The following is a 16,062-nucleotide window of genomic DNA, read 5'->3' as shown; positions in this document are numbered from 1 at the left end:
AACTGGAAAATCACTGCTCTGCATCAAAATTTTTGTATATCTTATATTTGTGTTTTATAAACGGTTCTAAGGGACCTGCTCATGTGAAAAGGAACCAGCCTACTTGATTTGTTATTTCAACCAATTACCTGCATGCCTTCAGGACACTACTAGAAGATTACCTTTGTGAGGCTTACCTGTTTTGCTAGGTTCAAGTGGTCTTGGACATCAGCTAGTTCCTCCTGTAATGAGTTTACTGCTTCCCGTTTTTCTACAGAAATAACATTTACATAAAATAAGAAATACTTATGTATACATGTTCCAGATTCCTGTCAGTCCACTCAGAGAAGTAGAGTAGAAGTGAATTTATACTTCCTTCTGTTAAATGTATGACTATGCCACCCTATCTTATTAAAGGCCAAAAGAGAGGTACATGCGCAATCCAGATCTGGACTTGGAGCCCACGTTTTTAAAGACTTGCATGTTCAAAAAAAAAAGACATGTTACATGTTCAAAACCTCACGATGAAAATTTACACATAATAATACCTCATGTTGATGAGGTGCATGGTTTAAAAACAGGAATCTTCCACATTGCTGATAAAAATATAAATTTGGTACAACCTTTCAGGAAGACAATTTGGGAATAAATTTTATATCTGTACTGGTTTTGTCACTTACTAGCTGTGTAAGCTTGAGCAAGTCACTTCTCGCTTAGGCGAGTCGCAAGGAAACTAGGCTTAAGTTGCTTTATCTGTAAATGGGTGAAATAATAGTTTCTACCTCATAAAAATGTTATAAGGATTAAGTGATAAAATGCATATGAAACACCTGCATCATGTCCAGGACACAGTAAGTGCTCAACAGTATACTGTTGGCTAGAATTACTTAGTAACTTATAAATAAACAATCATGAGGCTTTATAAAGAGTTGGTAATTAAGATGTTATTTGCATCTTTGTTTTTGTTTTTAAATCTACACACACACACACACACACACACACACACACACACACGCCCCAAGGAAAAATCTGGAGGGATATTTACTAAATTGATAATAGAAATTATCTCTGAGGAGTGAGGTGAATAGTAATTTTTATTTTGTCGTTTTGCTATGTTTTTAAATTGTTCTCTAAAGAATATGAATTAGTTTTTTTAAAAAATAGCTTTACTGAGATGTAATTCTCATACCATGCATTTCCCACCCATTTAAAGTATACAATTTCATGGCTTTCTGTAAGTTCAGAGTTGTACAACCACCACCATACCTAATTTTAGAACATTTTTCTCACTTCTAAAAGAAGCCCCATGCCCTGTAGCATGAATTATTTCTGTAATACGAAAGCAAACAATTAAATAAAGAATCTAGCAAAAGGAAGAAAGTCACATCTCTCCTGTTGTGCTGCCTCATACCCTGGAGCTGCTGCTGCATGGCTGCGATGTCTTTATGCAGTGAGAGTTTGTTTCTGTTTAGTTGGTCTAGCTCCTGCTGCAGTTTTCTGACATCCACTTCCAACTTTTCTAAGTCTGATTGCTTTGTTCTGCTATTCTCCTCTGTAGCTGCTAAAACCCTACAATACAAATGGAGAATAAGTTAGACTGTCAAATACAAAATGTCTAAGCACACACACGCGACAACTAAGGAATAGTGTCCTATTTCACAATGTAGTTGTGGAGTCTGGATGATATTAATAAATAAATATTAATAATTTACCAAATTATTAAATGTTATTAAATATTAACAAAATGTAAGGCTCTTCAACTCATTTTCAAAAGAAATCTTATTTTCAGCTTTCCAAATAGAACATTTGGAAATGTTTATCATTTCAAAAAGTGACTTGCTAAACCAAAGTTTTATAAAAATCAGGGATAACATGGATAGCACTTATAATTCCAAAAATGTGATTAAGGACTTCCCTGGTGGCGCAGTGGTTAAGAATCCACCTGCCAATGCAGGGAACACGGGTTCGAGCCCTGGTCCGGGAAGATCCCACATGCTGCGGAGCAGCTAAGCCCGTGCGCCACAACTACCGAGGCCTGTGCTCTAGAGCCCTTGAGCCACAGCTACTGAGCCCATGTGGCTAAAGCCCGTGAGTGCTCTGCAACAAGAGGAGCAACTGCAAAGAGAAGCCCGTGCACCACAACGAAGAGTAGCCCCCACTTGCCACAACTAGAGAAAGCCTGCGTGCAGCAACGAAGACCCAACGCAGCCAAAAAATAAATTAATTTAAAAAAACGTGATTAAAATGGATCACTAACTTCTGATAAGTGAAAATGCGGGAAACACACTGTATGTATAATAGGATTTACCCAAAAAACAGATATGTATGAGCATGCATTCCTTTACACGAATGGAATCATATACTATGGACTGGTTTTTGTCTGGCTTCTTTCAGTAAGCATAGTTAACTTTGAGATTCATCCATGAATTTGTCTGTATCAATCCTCCATTGCTTTTCATTGCTGAGTAGTATTCTATGGTATGGCTATACTATAATTTGCTAATCCATTCACCAGCTGATGGGCATTTAGGTTGTTTCCAGTTTTGGCTACTGCAAATAAAGCTGCTATGAACATCAGTGTACAGTTTTTGTATGGACACATGCTTTCACCTCTAGGTGTGAGAAAGCTAGATCTTCTGCTAGGTGTATGCTTGCATTTTTAAGTAACTGCCAAACTATTTTCCAAAGTGGTCTTACTAACATTTTATACTCCCATCAATTGTGTATGAAAGTTCCTCGCTAGCATTTGATATGGTCAGTGTTTAATCTTAGCTATTCTATTAGGTGTGTAATGATACCTAATTGTGGTTTTAATTTGCATTTCCCTAATGGTTAATGATACCAAGCATCTTTTCATGTGCTTATCTGCCATCCATATATTTTCTTAAATAAAATTTCAAATCTCTCGCCCATTTGAAAAATTGGGTTCTTCATTTTCTAATTACTGAGTTTTGAGAGTTCATTATATCCTGGGTACACGTCCTTTATCAGATACATGGTTGCCAGGATTTCTCTTGCAGTCTGTGACATGTCTGTTCATTATCTCAACAGTGTCTTTTGAGAAACAGAAGTTTTAAATTTTGATGAGGTCCAATTTTATCAATTTACTCTTTTATGGATCATGCTTTCAGCATCTTATCCAAGGAATTTTTGCCTAACCCAAGGCCACAAAGATTTTTTCCCCCTATGTTTTCTCCTACAAGTTTTATATTTTGGTTTACATTTATGTTTGTTAATTTTTATATGTAGTGTGAGGTATAGATCAAGGTTCATTTTTTTGGTTTTGGACACGTAGTGCTTTTAGCAACAGTTTTTGAAAACACCATCTTTTCTCTACTTTGCATCTTTGTCAAAATCAGTTGTGCATATATTTGTGAGTTTACTTGCAGACTTCTGTTCTGTTCCATTGACCTTTTTGTCTATCTTTATACCAATACCACAGTGTTTTGATTACCATAGCTGTATACTGTCTTGAAATCACATAGTATTAGCCCTAAACTTTTGTTCTTCTTTTTCAAAGTTGTTTTGGTGTCATATCTAAAAAGTTTTAGATTCTATTCTAGGTCCTCTGCATTTCAATATGAATTTTAGAATCAGATGGCCAATTTCTATTTTAAAAACCTGTTGGGATTTTGACTGTGATTGTTTTGAATCTATAGATCAATTTGAGGAGAACTGAATCTTAACAATGGGTTAAGATTGGGTCTTCCTACACACGAACAAGCATATATTTTTTATTTAAAAAAAAATCACAACAAGTTATTTTAAAAAATGCTTTTGGGGAAAAAAAAAAAATCTAAAAGGAAAATTCACCCCAAAATGCTATTGGTGTATTGTATTGTGATACTGAGTTTGTGGCGTATTTTTTTTTTTTTTGCCTTTTCTCAATTTTCCAATTTTTTGAATAGTGTGTTAATAATGCTTTAGCCTTCCAGATGGGATCTTACAAGCTTACTTGTTCCTGCTCTCACCGTTTGGTTTGTGCCAACTTCTTCTCCCAGCCATCACATTTCTCTTCGAGATCTTCCTTTTGTTTGCACAAAGACTCAACACACAACTGCAGTGCTCGGGTCTCAGCAGTTATTCGCTCAATTTCTTGTTTGTCCCTCTCCAAGAGCTGCTTCTGCCACTCCATTTCCCCTTTCTGTCGCAGGGCTGTCTGCTGCAAACTGTCCAACTCCAGTTTCTCCTAAAGCAGATAAAGGAGGAGTCAACCATGCAAACTGAGAAAGACCGCGGTTCACTACCGGTAAAACAGCTTTATTACCTCTAGTACTTCAACCTGAGCCTTCTCTAACTCAGACACCTTTTGGTCATGTTGTAGCTTCAAACCTTGCAGCTCATTGTTTTCAAGTTGCAACATGTCCAGAATATTCTTTAGTTCTAACAGAAACAAAGCATGGTCCAGGCTATTAAATGAATGTGGAAACATTTACAAAATGAAACAGAAAATAATGCTACTGGCTGATATAAGGAACAAAAGATAATAAAAATATATTTGTTGTGCTGAATTAATGGAGCTAATTAATTGTATTCTGAATGTAAAAAGCCTTTAAAAGTATTGCTAAACACTAATTTGTTATAAACATTTAAACAAAAACATTCAACAGAGACCTAGTTCTAAAAAGTACTTATCCTACCTAAAAGAATTTAAATCAAAATAAATAGGAAAAACTTTAAAATATATCAGCTGACATTTATATAACAATTCTTTTGTCCTTTGAAATATAGATTTTTAAATATTAACTACTTTTATCTGATTATAAAAATATTTGTTCATTATAGAAAATTTGAAAAAAGCATAAAAGAAAAAAATGAAAACCCATCATTATCCTACCATCCAAAGACAATCACTACTGCAATAGCATTTTGATGTATTCCCTACCAGGAGTGCATGCACACGAATAGACACACGCACATATATATATTTTAAAATAAACTGGGACTACAATCAATATTCAGTTTTTACCTATTTTTTCACTCTCCTTTCATCAGCATTTTTACATGTCATTAAATGTTAAAATATATTTTTAAAAAAAATTTATTTTATTTATTTATTTTTGGCTGCGTTGGGTCTTTGTTGCTGTGTGTGGGCTTTCTCTAGTTGCAGTGAGCGGGGGCTACTCTTGGTTGCGGTGTGCGGGCTTCTTATTGCGGTGGCTTCTCTTGCTGCAGAGCACGGGCTCTAGGTGCCCGGGCTTCAGGAGTTGTGGCTCGCGCGCTCTGGAGTGCAGGCCCAGTAGTTGTGGCGCACGGGCTTAGTTGTTCCGCGGCATGGGGGATCTTCCTGGACCAGGGCTCGAACCCGTGTCCCCTGCATTGGCAGGCGGATTCTTAACGACTATGCCACCAGGGAAGCCCAAAATATGGTTTTTAAATTAGTCATTTGTTTCCAAATTTTGTCATTACAATTTCTGTTGCAAGTAACTGACTCAGTCAACTTAATTTGTAAAACAAGGAAATAAAGGCTTCTTAAAAAAAAAAAAAAGAGAGAGAAATAAAATAAATATTGCTGCGATGTACATAAACGCTTGCCCTCTTTAGATAACTGGAAATGGGCTACCCGGTTTAACAGGTGTGAGAATAGTCTTAAGACACTGGGAGGTTGTTCCATTTTATACTTCAATCAACAGCCTGTAAGTGCTCTTCTTTCATCACACCCTGGTCAGCAATGAAGATGATTATTTTGCTTTTAGTCAATCTGAGTGGCAGAAAATATCATATTCCTTTTATAATCTGCTTTTCTTTGATTAGAAATAAGGTTAAACTTTAAACTTACCAGTTTTATGTTTAGACATTTGCCCTAAAACTACCTGGAGATTTTCTTCCTCTTTTTCAATTTCCTGCTTTATAAGTGAAAGTTGATTTTTTTTCTCACTAATCTGGACATTCAGTTCTCCCTTCTGAAAACTCAGTTCTTCCAGAAGAGATTTTAGTTCCTGTGCAAAGAAAAAGAAAAGAAAAGAAAGGAAAAAAGTCAACCCACCTTCACCAAGTTATGAATAGAAATTACTGTAAATCAGTTCTGTTATTAACTGTCTCATTTCATAGAAATTCTCATTTGGAAACAAGCTCATGTTTGAGTTTTACGTCAAGAACAGCACTATATTTTACACTAACATATTTCAGTATAGTAGAAGTAAAAAAGTAACACGTTATCTTCATTTAAAATTTATATGCAATATTTACTATGAGCAAAGCAATGTGTTGCAGAGAAAAAAGGCTGACTCGTACACATCTCCTGCCCTCAAGGGGCTTAGCACCTGGTGGGGAAATAAGGCAGGGAACAGAAACATGATCACGAAAGGCTATGGTGCCCTAGGAAATGTGCAGAGTGCTACTAAACTCAGAATTGAGAGAAACTCCTTCCAGGTAAAGGAAAAGTTGGGGAAGTCTTCTTAGTGGCATGAAGCTGGGCCATGAAAGCTGGGTCGCATCTGGACATTCCCAGAAAGGGAATTCCTAGAGAAGAAACAGTATGAGAAAGGCACAGAGGCATAAAACCTTGGGCATGTCCAGAAAACAACACAGGGGGAGAGCTATGCACGGCAGCCACAGCATGGATAGACAGCACAACACCAAGCTCGTTACAGAGGCATCAAGATGCAGGAATTTATATTTGCATTTTAGGGGGAAACCAATGAAAATATCTCAAAATAAATCTACAGGACTATACTAGGACTCTTAAGAAAAACTATTGAAAAATGTACCCTGATGTGACTGCACTTCTCAGCTACTTCAGTTTCTCCCAGTCTCAGCGCTTCCTGGAGGTCAGCTCTGGCCTGGACCATGCTTCCCTGGAGTAGATGCAGCTCCTCCTTTTTATGCCCCAACTGTCTGTCCAAGACAGCCATCTCCTGCTGCTGACCTGTTACCTGCATTAAAGAAAAGTAAAGAGTGCAAAGCCTGACGAAGTGCTGAGATGGAGAATATTTAGTCCAGCTAAAGGTTGTGCGGGGAAATAAGGAGGTAGTCTAATTCTCACAATCCTAGCTGCAAGAGCCAGGAAGGCCAGGCTTGGGGGCTGCAGGCATAAAATGCCTAATAAAGGCCTTGAGCTCACATAGGTAAAAACACGTAAATCACAGCAAAAACAACAATATGATAATAATGACTGTCCTTCAGGTTATGGTTTTCAAAGAACTTTCATATCTGTATTTTATTCCAATTGGCAACCACCTTGGCAATGGAAGTTAGGCAAGGATTTAAAAAATTTATTCATTTTGTAAATTTAAAACTTATAATTTTAAGGGCAATACATATTTAGTTACAGAAAAGCAGAAAATGCAGACATGCAAAAGGAATAGAAAATATTCACAATCCCCCCTTATCAGATGACCATGTTTGTACTTTGGTATAGACTAAAAATTCAAACACAAGTATACATAAGCACATTTAACATAAATGATCTCAGAGCATATTGTGTTTTGAGACTCACTTATTCAATAATATATCGTACTGAGTTGAGATTCAAATTTGGGTTGGACTCTATTCTTAAGCACTAAGATATATAGCCTCATTTATGCTTTATACTTTATTATGTATTTTCCAGTCTTTTCTACAATCAAACATGTATTACTTTTTATAATCATAACACAAATGTAGGTTTCCAAGCAGCATGAACTGGTTTTCGAGGTGTCTGCTGCCCTACCTGGCTTCTCAGCTTTTCCAGCTCTGCTCTGCGGGCCTGCAGGAGGGTCTCTGACTCTTTAAGCACCTGCAGGTGATGATCCTCAGTGCGTTCTGCGGTCTCGATGTCTTTTTGCAGCTTCTGCAGCCTACAAAGCACCAGCAGTACTAGAGCAAATTGGAAGGGAGACAGAGCCCCAAGAGCCGCCTTCCAGCACAAGCCCCTTAAAGGCCTGCAGAGGCCGTACTTACTCTTCTGTCAGTTTTTCCTTCTTCTTGTTTAGACACTGGAAGTCTGAGTCTTTTGCTGCAACAACTTTGTTTATCTCTTTCAAGATTTCTTCTTGCTGAATTTTGTGCTGCTCCAAATCCTTTGTGTCAGCCTGGAGCAATCTAAAACACATCTCTTTATTTCCCCCAGACTCCTTAGGCTTGACGTGCATTTATCATAGAGCAATTATCATAGAGCAATTATCGTCCTCTTAGAATCAAACTTCTCATTCATCTCACCGAGTACATCAATGGCTGAGGGAGTCCACCTACCTGAGCTGCTGATCGGCTTTGACAAGGTTAACAGCAGTTTCCTGAGCTCTCCTTTCTAACTCCTCAGCATCTTTCTCAGTTTGCAATAAATTTCTTTTGGCATCAGTGAACTTTTCAACAGCATCTTTTGTCTAGAAAAGAAACTGTCGTTAAAAGCAATTCAGTTACAATACTCTCTCACGGCTACTGGTATCGTAAATTGGCACAGCTCTTGGAAAACAAGACAATACAGAAAGACTGATAAAAATGTTCACTCACTTAGACTCTCCAATTCTCAAAAAAGAATTCAGAAGAACTATTACACAAAAATGCTCATTGTATACTGAAATAATATAAGACTTGACAAACAATCGATTCAGTAAGTGATAATACATCAGCACAATGGAATACTGTGCAGTCTTTAAAATAATGACAATGTAGTAACATAGAAGAATGTTAATGATAAAATGTTGGCTGAAAATAAAATTTTAAATGGTTTAAGCACTGTAAGAGCAACTATAGAAAACTATCTTGTCAACAAAGACAGAAAGGCTATGCCAAAACAAAAATAGTCATCTGAGGGTGGTGAGATGGTGGATGATATTTTATTTAAAAATAATCTGTAATATTATTATATGTTATTTTTTTCATTTAAAAATACCTACCCCAAAACAACAACCAAAAAAACAGGAAAAAAAGAAATTAGGGCTTCCCTGGTGGCGCAGTGGTTGAGAGTCCACCTGCCGATGCAGGGGACACGGGTTCGTGCCCTGGTCCGAGAAGATCCCACATGCCGTGGAGCGGCTGGGCTCATGTGCCATGGCCGCTAGGCCTGCGCGTCCGGAGCCTGTGCTCCGCAACGGGAGAGGCCACAACAGTGAGAGGCCCGCGTACGGCAAAAAAAAAAAAAAAAAAGAAATTAAAGGAAAACAAGAAATTTAAAAAAGAGAAGAAAAAAGTGAAAAAACAAACAAATATCTACCCAATTAAGTGGCAAGGAAGTGATTCTACCAATAATCCCTCCACATAAAGATTCTTCCTTTACTCTAGATATTATCTTGTTAAGTAAAACCCCATTAATCTAAGGATGATTTAATTATGGCTGAGAAACACAAATATTTAATACTTTTGAAGTATTTCAAAATCTTCCTATATATGATTTGGCAAAAACATCATTTTTTTTTTGTCACCTTGGTTTCTTTTTCTGTCTCAAATAAGAGGCTTAAAATAATGTCACGAGAGGTCCAAAAACAGAGTATGGTTTGTACTTGGTTGAGCAGTGACTCACTTTTGTGCCAAAACACTCCGTGTTGCAGTTGCACTCAAGTCAGAGGCATCTGTGTGTGAAGCTCGTCTAGTAAATACCCCGTATGGATGCAAGAGGGTTTGGCCAGTTCCCAGAGAGCAAGATATTTCACCACGCTTCTTTCCACTTCGGATAGCTGGTTTCTACCAGATTCATCAGCAAAGCATTGGACACAACTCACTATACACTACAGAAAGCCAGCCACGTCTCTAAGTAGTTTTTTATCCCTTGTATGTCAGGTTTTAACAAGTCTGGCACATTCCTTACAAAATGCAGCACTTTCTCCTTTCCTCTTCCCTTTTAGCAAGCTGCTTCCCTGAGTCATTTTGGGAGGATGAAGGAGGAAGAGCTTATTAGTCTCGGTTCACTTACTATCTCTGCCAACTACTAGTCTCAGCAATTTTCTTTTATACACCAGTGATACATTTTTCTCTGGTCCTGCTCACACCTATTTTCTCTCACAGTAATCTAACATGTGACAGAAGAGGGAACTGATCACCTGGAAAGAGATGAGGAAACTTTTCCATTCTTATTAAAGCCATCACTCACAGAATTTCTTTAATAAATCCTTCATTTCAGTTCCTGGGTAATAGATTTCTATTCATTTAAATTGATCCATGTTGAAATAACAATATAAAAATAGTAGTTCCTGATGTGCCCCATATGGATTTGGGACTTTTGTTTTTAAGCCTGGAATTCCCATCTAAAGCTCTCTTGGTGAGTCAGAACTTTAGCTGTATGACCCTGGGCTAGACCAGCCTCTGAGCTACATGTGCGAACTGGGCTAATGACCATCTTACAACGCTGCCAGGAAGGTTAAATGAAGTGGTATTTATAAAAGAGCCAATGTGTGGCCATAGCAGGGGCTCATAAAAGGCAGTTCCTTTTCTTCCCCAACTTCCTCTGTGTTTCAGTCTTAAGAATACTACCTCAGGCCCAAAAATATTTGATTTTATATTACTATCAACTTGGAGAACAAAGTAAGAATAAGAGTCTTGTGAGGTCCATTGTTATAAGAATATAAGATTGACCTATTTAATAAACAGATATCACAGCCCGAATAATTTTCAAAAGACACACATAGGATAAGGAGGTGGGGTGTGTTAGGAACTAAATGACTTTCAGGAGCTTTAAATATGCTATTGCATTTAATTCATACTGAATTATACTAGGTTAATTCTAGTATAATTAGTATAATCTAGGTTAATTAGTACAATCTAGGTTAATTATACTTCATTTAATTCATACCGAACAGCCTAGGTTTTCTTAGCCTGAATTTACACAGGAGGAAAGCAAAGCTCGGGGACTTAAGCAACTTGCCCAAATGCTCACAGCTCCTTAACTAGCAGAGCACAGACTGACTTGGACCACTGTGCTCTTCACGTTTTCTTTCTAACCCTTCCTGCCGCCGCCGCCGCCGACAGCAAGCCAGCAAGCCGTCTCACCCCAAGCACAGCAGCACATACTTTCTCGGTTGTGTGTGAAAGTTCACTCTCAGCTTCCGCCAGCAGTCGGTCAGCCTCCCTGAGCTCTGCTCGACGTTTCAGGAGGGTCTTCTCAATGCACTCAATTTCATCTACAATATCTTCATGGTGCCTGAGTGATTTTTCTATTTCTAGTTCATTCATAAGACTCTCAACATTTCCATCAATGAAGTCTCTAAAAAAATCATATATACACACTCATCAAGAGATTTTAAATGTGACAATATAGATACTTGTAGCCTAATGATAAAAAGATGCACAATGATTTTCTAATTTTATATGAGAAGGGACTGGACAGACAGCTACATCTGATTAAGTTCAATGTCTATGCTTACCTTTTTACTCAACATGGCATACTGTTGACAATAAGTGGATAATATGTATAATGTATGAGGCAGTTGTTTTGTCCTTTTAAATATAAAGATTATTTTTTCATCAGCACTTGGTCAAGACAATGCTGATGCTTCAATTCTTCTGTGGTATAAAAATAAAACAAACCACTGCCTCAATAATCACCCATTCCCTCAAAACTATCCTAAGTTTCTACTAGAGTAAAATTATGGTGATGATATTTGACAAATCAGAAAGCGGAACACAGGACTTGGTAAATCAAGGTTAAAGTCAAAATTATTTGAAAACGGGACTATCATTGACAGAAAAACATGAAAATAAATTCAACCACATATTAACAGATTAATTCTTCTTTGGACATTTTTGTGTTATCCAAATTCCCTAAAATGATCATTTATTATACATTTATAACTAGGAAAAGAAGTGGTTCTCCCACTGTACTATACCCCCTCAAAAAACTTCACCTCCCCCATATACACCTACAAAAATGAAATAACCATCCCCCAAGCCTTCAAACATCTAGTCCCAACCTTCTCTCGGCATGACCCTTGGTTTTCCCTGCCAGGTCTATCAGTCACTCTTGCGTTTGCTCCTAGAAGGCAGAGACCATATCTCACTCACCTCTATGTACTCCACAGGTCTCCCCGCAACCCTGGTACCTGGGCCAGTCTGGCTTAAGGGACAAAAACTGGGAAACTGTCATAATTCACGGTCTAGTGCAGAAGATGAGCTTCTACATAACTGACCCACGCAGCAGATACAAGCATTAGCTAACGGACCCTATGCCAGATGCTGGGGCACAGAGAGGGAGGCCCCGCTACTGCCCTTCTGGGTATCTTACAACATGGTCTGAACAACACTACGCCCAAGGCTGCCAACTCCAAACTGTGGGAGCCTGAGATGAGAAAGCTTTTCTGTCAGAGGGGGTCCCTAACCTTCATCTGGAAAGACACACTGGAGTTAGGTGGGGGGCAGGTCGGGAAGCCATTTCAGGCAAAGGACAGCATGTGCAGAGGTGGGGAGGCAGGAGAAAACGTGGTGCTCGGGGAAACCACAGCAAAGTGTAGGGCCAGAGTAAGTACCGTGTGGGAGAGAAGGATAAAAAAGAGAGGTAGGGTTCAGATCTTGCAGGGCAGTATGTATGCTGGTGGGAATGAGAGACACAGGGCAGCATGCACAGTTAGGTCTGCAGCCATGTCGAGGGTAGGATGGAGAGAAAGACACTAGACCTGGAAGGCCTGACCTAAGATGAGGATGACTAAAGGCCAGGGCAGTGGAGACGAAAGAAGGGGACCAGTTTGAGAGCTCTTTGTGTACAGAGTCAGTAGGACTTGGAGAGCAGCTGGATGCCTGGGGGAGTGAGGGAAAGGCAGGTGTTGAGGACACCCAGCATGTTTTCAGCCAGGGTAACTGGGGAGGGGCGGCGGCTGTGCCATTCTCCAAGAGGGACTACAAGAGGAGCTGATATGGATTACTGGCCAAAAGAACTTAGACTTCTACTGTCCCATATGATAATCTCCACGTGGCTATTAAATTAACTCTGTTCCTCAGTTCTATTAGCTACATTTCAAGTACTCAATAGCCACATGTGGCTAAGGCTACTGTTTTGGATAATACTGATCTAGAACACTCCCAAGATCACAGAAAGTTCTACTGGACAACACTGATTTAGGTTACCTTAACGAACTAATATCATATTCATCTGAATTATAAAGATAAAATGGCTAATAATTACTTTCGCTGTTGATGTTTCTGAATGGTTCTATGCAATTCTTCTACTTCGTGCTCTAAGTCTCTCTTCTCTTGCAAAAGATCATCAATATTATGATGCAGTTCTTCTATTTCTTTCTCACACTGCTGCTTGGATACTCTCATCCACTGTTCCTGTTTCTTTGATTTTAAATGCTGTATTATGTCTTCCAATCTAGAAACTTCATTCTCCTGAGCAAAGAAAGAAATGCAATACTGAAATATCACATGATGTTTCCCCTTCTTCCTGCCAAAAACTGAAATTAACAGTGATTAAAGTGGTATCTTTGACCTGATAATAGTGGTAGCTTCTAAGACTTCTGTATGAAAAGAAAAATTAAGTCAAGCCAATTTCTTCACGTGCCATAGATGAAATTGATGGACCAATAGATCCTATGACTCTTCCATCAGTCCAGCTATGGCTGATAAATAGTCACCAAGCACCTCCTGTGGATAATGTCTGGCTCCAGAGTTCAGCAACTAGCAGAAGACACAGACAGAGGTCTCTCCCTCCTCTGCACACATGGGAGACGAGTTGGCTGAGAAGGATGCCTAGAGGAAGTGGTGTTCTGCCTGGTTTTGAAGAATAAATGAAATAGGAAACGACTACGCTGAAGAAATAATGTGCAAATGTAGGGAGGTATAAAGGCACACCTGGGAAACTACAGGAACAGCCGGGTACTGGTGGAGGGTAAAAGGACCAACAGAATTGCTATAAAAACAGTGTGCACTGAAAAACTGTGGGATAACACGAGTAACTACCATTTTTAACCATGTAAATATCCACAGTCCCTCTGAAACTAGTCTGACCTACTAAAATGGGGCTGGTGGCTTGGCACCCAGATATCCTAGTCCTTCATCTTCCTCTCAATCCGCTGAGAGGAAAAGGAAAAAATAAAGAGCTCCAGGTGCCTTAAGTTTGAAGGAGGCCCTTGTAATGCATTTTATTTCTTTAAAACGAAAAAGTTATAAAGGAAGCTAGTGATTAGGAAGTAATCATTTCTTAGAATTTAGCCTAGAGGAAAATATGAAATACAGTAAAAATTTATACACAGTTAAATGAACTACACAGCCTACAAATAAAGAAATGTTATGCAGTCATTAAAATACTGCTTAAAAACGCTTGTAAAACCTTGGGGAAAATGCTTGTAACATTAAGTGGGAAAAACAGGACACAAAATTATGCGCACAATAAGAACTATGAAAAGAAAGAAAGAATAATCATTAATTTCACCACCCAGAGATAACCCCCATCAAAATCTTACTGTACGCTGCTCTTACATGTGTTTGTACACAAGCACACATAATATGTGTATGCACAGGTACAGGCACTAGTATGTGAATATACCTATACATACACATTAATATAGTACTGGTCAATAGAAAAATATATAAAAAGCTTTCTAAAAATGGCTATTTTCTGGACTGAAAGCATTTTTGTTATAAAATGGTTAAATCAGGTTCGTAGAATGGCCTGGTACCCTAACTCCTGTCCAGAACAGTGTTTTAATAAGAGGATGCTTGCTCAGTTCTAAACATCAGCCTTACAAACACACTTTTGGGGTATAATCCATGCATAAGTAGGTCGACTCCTTAAGTATATAACCTTACTCAGTCTCCCATGGAAGCAGTGTGGACAGGGGTCTTGTGTCTTTCCACTTACTAAGTTATGGTGCTCCGGGACATTGCAGTGCAGCACGCCCACTGGGATGAGGGGGATGGAGAAGTTGGGGGGTGGAGGCCCATATACGATGGGGGCCCCAGCGGGAGGTGGGCCATAAACAACAGTGCCAGGGGTGAGAGGTCGGCTGTTGTTGGGCAAGGGAGGAGGTGGTGCATACAGGGCCATGCCCTGGGGTACAGGAGAACCATCGGGAAACACGGTATACATCATGTATCCAGGAGGAGGCACAAATGGGCGGTCCTCTTGGTCATCCAGCTCACTCTCTTCCTGGCTATCTCCTCCACTGTCTGCATCTTGAAACAAAAAAAAACAGAAGAGCGTTTTATTCCCATGGCTCACTAGGTAAACATGTTCAGTAGAGAATAGCAGTGTTTAGGCCAAGATACCAGAGATGTGAAAATAAAATTCTGTAAAAAAGGTCAAAAGCAGTTTTGAAAAGTGGATCAAACAGGGATGCAAATTATTTTCACCAGGTGAACTTGAGTTTTTCTTTTTTTTTAAACGAATGAACTTTATTTTTTTTAATTTAAAATTTATTTTTGGTTGCATTGGGTCTTCGTTGCTGTGAGTGGGCTTTCTCTAGTTGCAGTGAGTGGGGGCTACTCTGTGTTGTGGTGCGTGGGCTTCTCACTGCAGTGGCTTCTCTTGCTGTGGAGCATGGGCTCTAGGCGCACAGGCTTCAGTAGTTGCAGCATGTGGGCTCAGTAGTTGCGGCATTCGGGCCCTCGGGCCCGCAGGCTTCAGTAGTTGTGGCACATGGGCTTAACTGCTCCGTGGCATGTGGGTCTTCCTGGACCAGGGATCGAACCCGTGTCCCCTGCACTGGAAGGTGGATTCCTAACCACTGTGCCACCGGGGAAGTCCCCTGAGTTTTTCTTATACCTATCTGTTGGTTTTTTTCCATCTTCATTCATTCATTCATTCAGCAACATTTGGGTGCCTGCTTCGTGCTACGTAAAACACCAATAGAGAAGTGCTGTGAGATACCACAGCTCCCGGCTTTACCACTATCAGGACACACAGCCTCTCTCAGTTGTTGGTTCTCTTACTTATCTCCCCTATAAGCAGGAACTAGTTTTTTTTTTTCCACTGATGAAGAAAGCCTAGCACACAGCAGGCACTCAATAAATAGTTCCTGAATGAACAAATTCTCAGAAGGTAATATTCCCATTTTACAGATTAGCAGTCTCAGAGCAGCTAAATAATTCCCCTAGGATAACACAGTGAAAGTGCCAGGATTTACCCCAGGTCTGACTCTTTCCCCTGGAGCTCTGGAAGACAGACCTGTAACACTTCATTTCAGTCGAGCTAATTAGGACATTCTGAACAGAGGGTTCAAAACATGGAGGTGTGAGAAA

General features: G+C 39.3%; 1 protein-coding gene across 9 annotated transcripts in view; it reads right to left on the bottom strand.

Moving 5' to 3' along the window:
• CNTRL (centriolin) overlaps positions 1–16,062 on the bottom strand; it is an 88,265-nt gene that overhangs the window by 15,304 nt on the left and 56,899 nt on the right. For 7 of the 9 annotated variants that reach the window (XR_016393631.1, XM_022578855.3, XM_022578859.3 and 4 more), the window contains exons 24-35: positions 14,684–14,997; positions 13,007–13,212; positions 10,882–11,095; positions 8,152–8,282; positions 7,861–8,001; positions 7,631–7,757; positions 6,690–6,854; positions 5,759–5,918; positions 4,247–4,362; positions 3,951–4,168; positions 1,391–1,548; positions 177–250 (exon numbers count right to left, since the gene is read on the bottom strand). Coding sequence is in view for 8 of the 9 variants with exons in the window: in XM_022578855.3 (XP_022434563.2) it covers positions 177–250; positions 1,391–1,548; positions 3,951–4,168; positions 4,247–4,362; positions 5,759–5,918; positions 6,690–6,854; positions 7,631–7,757; positions 7,861–8,001; positions 8,152–8,282; positions 10,882–11,095; positions 13,007–13,212; positions 14,684–14,997 (2,024 nt within the window). In the remaining variant the exon portion in view is untranslated. The remainder of the gene's footprint in view (positions 1–176; positions 251–1,390; positions 1,549–3,950; positions 4,169–4,246; positions 4,363–5,758; positions 5,919–6,689; positions 6,855–7,630; positions 7,758–7,860; positions 8,002–8,151; positions 8,283–10,881; positions 11,096–13,006; positions 13,213–14,683; positions 14,998–16,062) is intronic. The other 2 variants (XM_022578857.3, XM_089913684.1) reach the window with 1 other exon arrangement.

The sequence above is a fragment of the Delphinapterus leucas genome, chromosome 6 (assembly GCF_059928025.1).
Source record: "Delphinapterus leucas isolate spDelLeu-1000000601 "Yukka" chromosome 6, BTC_Dleu_Yukka2, whole genome shotgun sequence".
NCBI lineage: Eukaryota > Metazoa > Chordata > Mammalia > Artiodactyla > Monodontidae > Delphinapterus > Delphinapterus leucas.
Note: the sequence above shows the minus strand (reverse complement) of the source record. Positions and strands in the feature narration are given on the sequence as shown.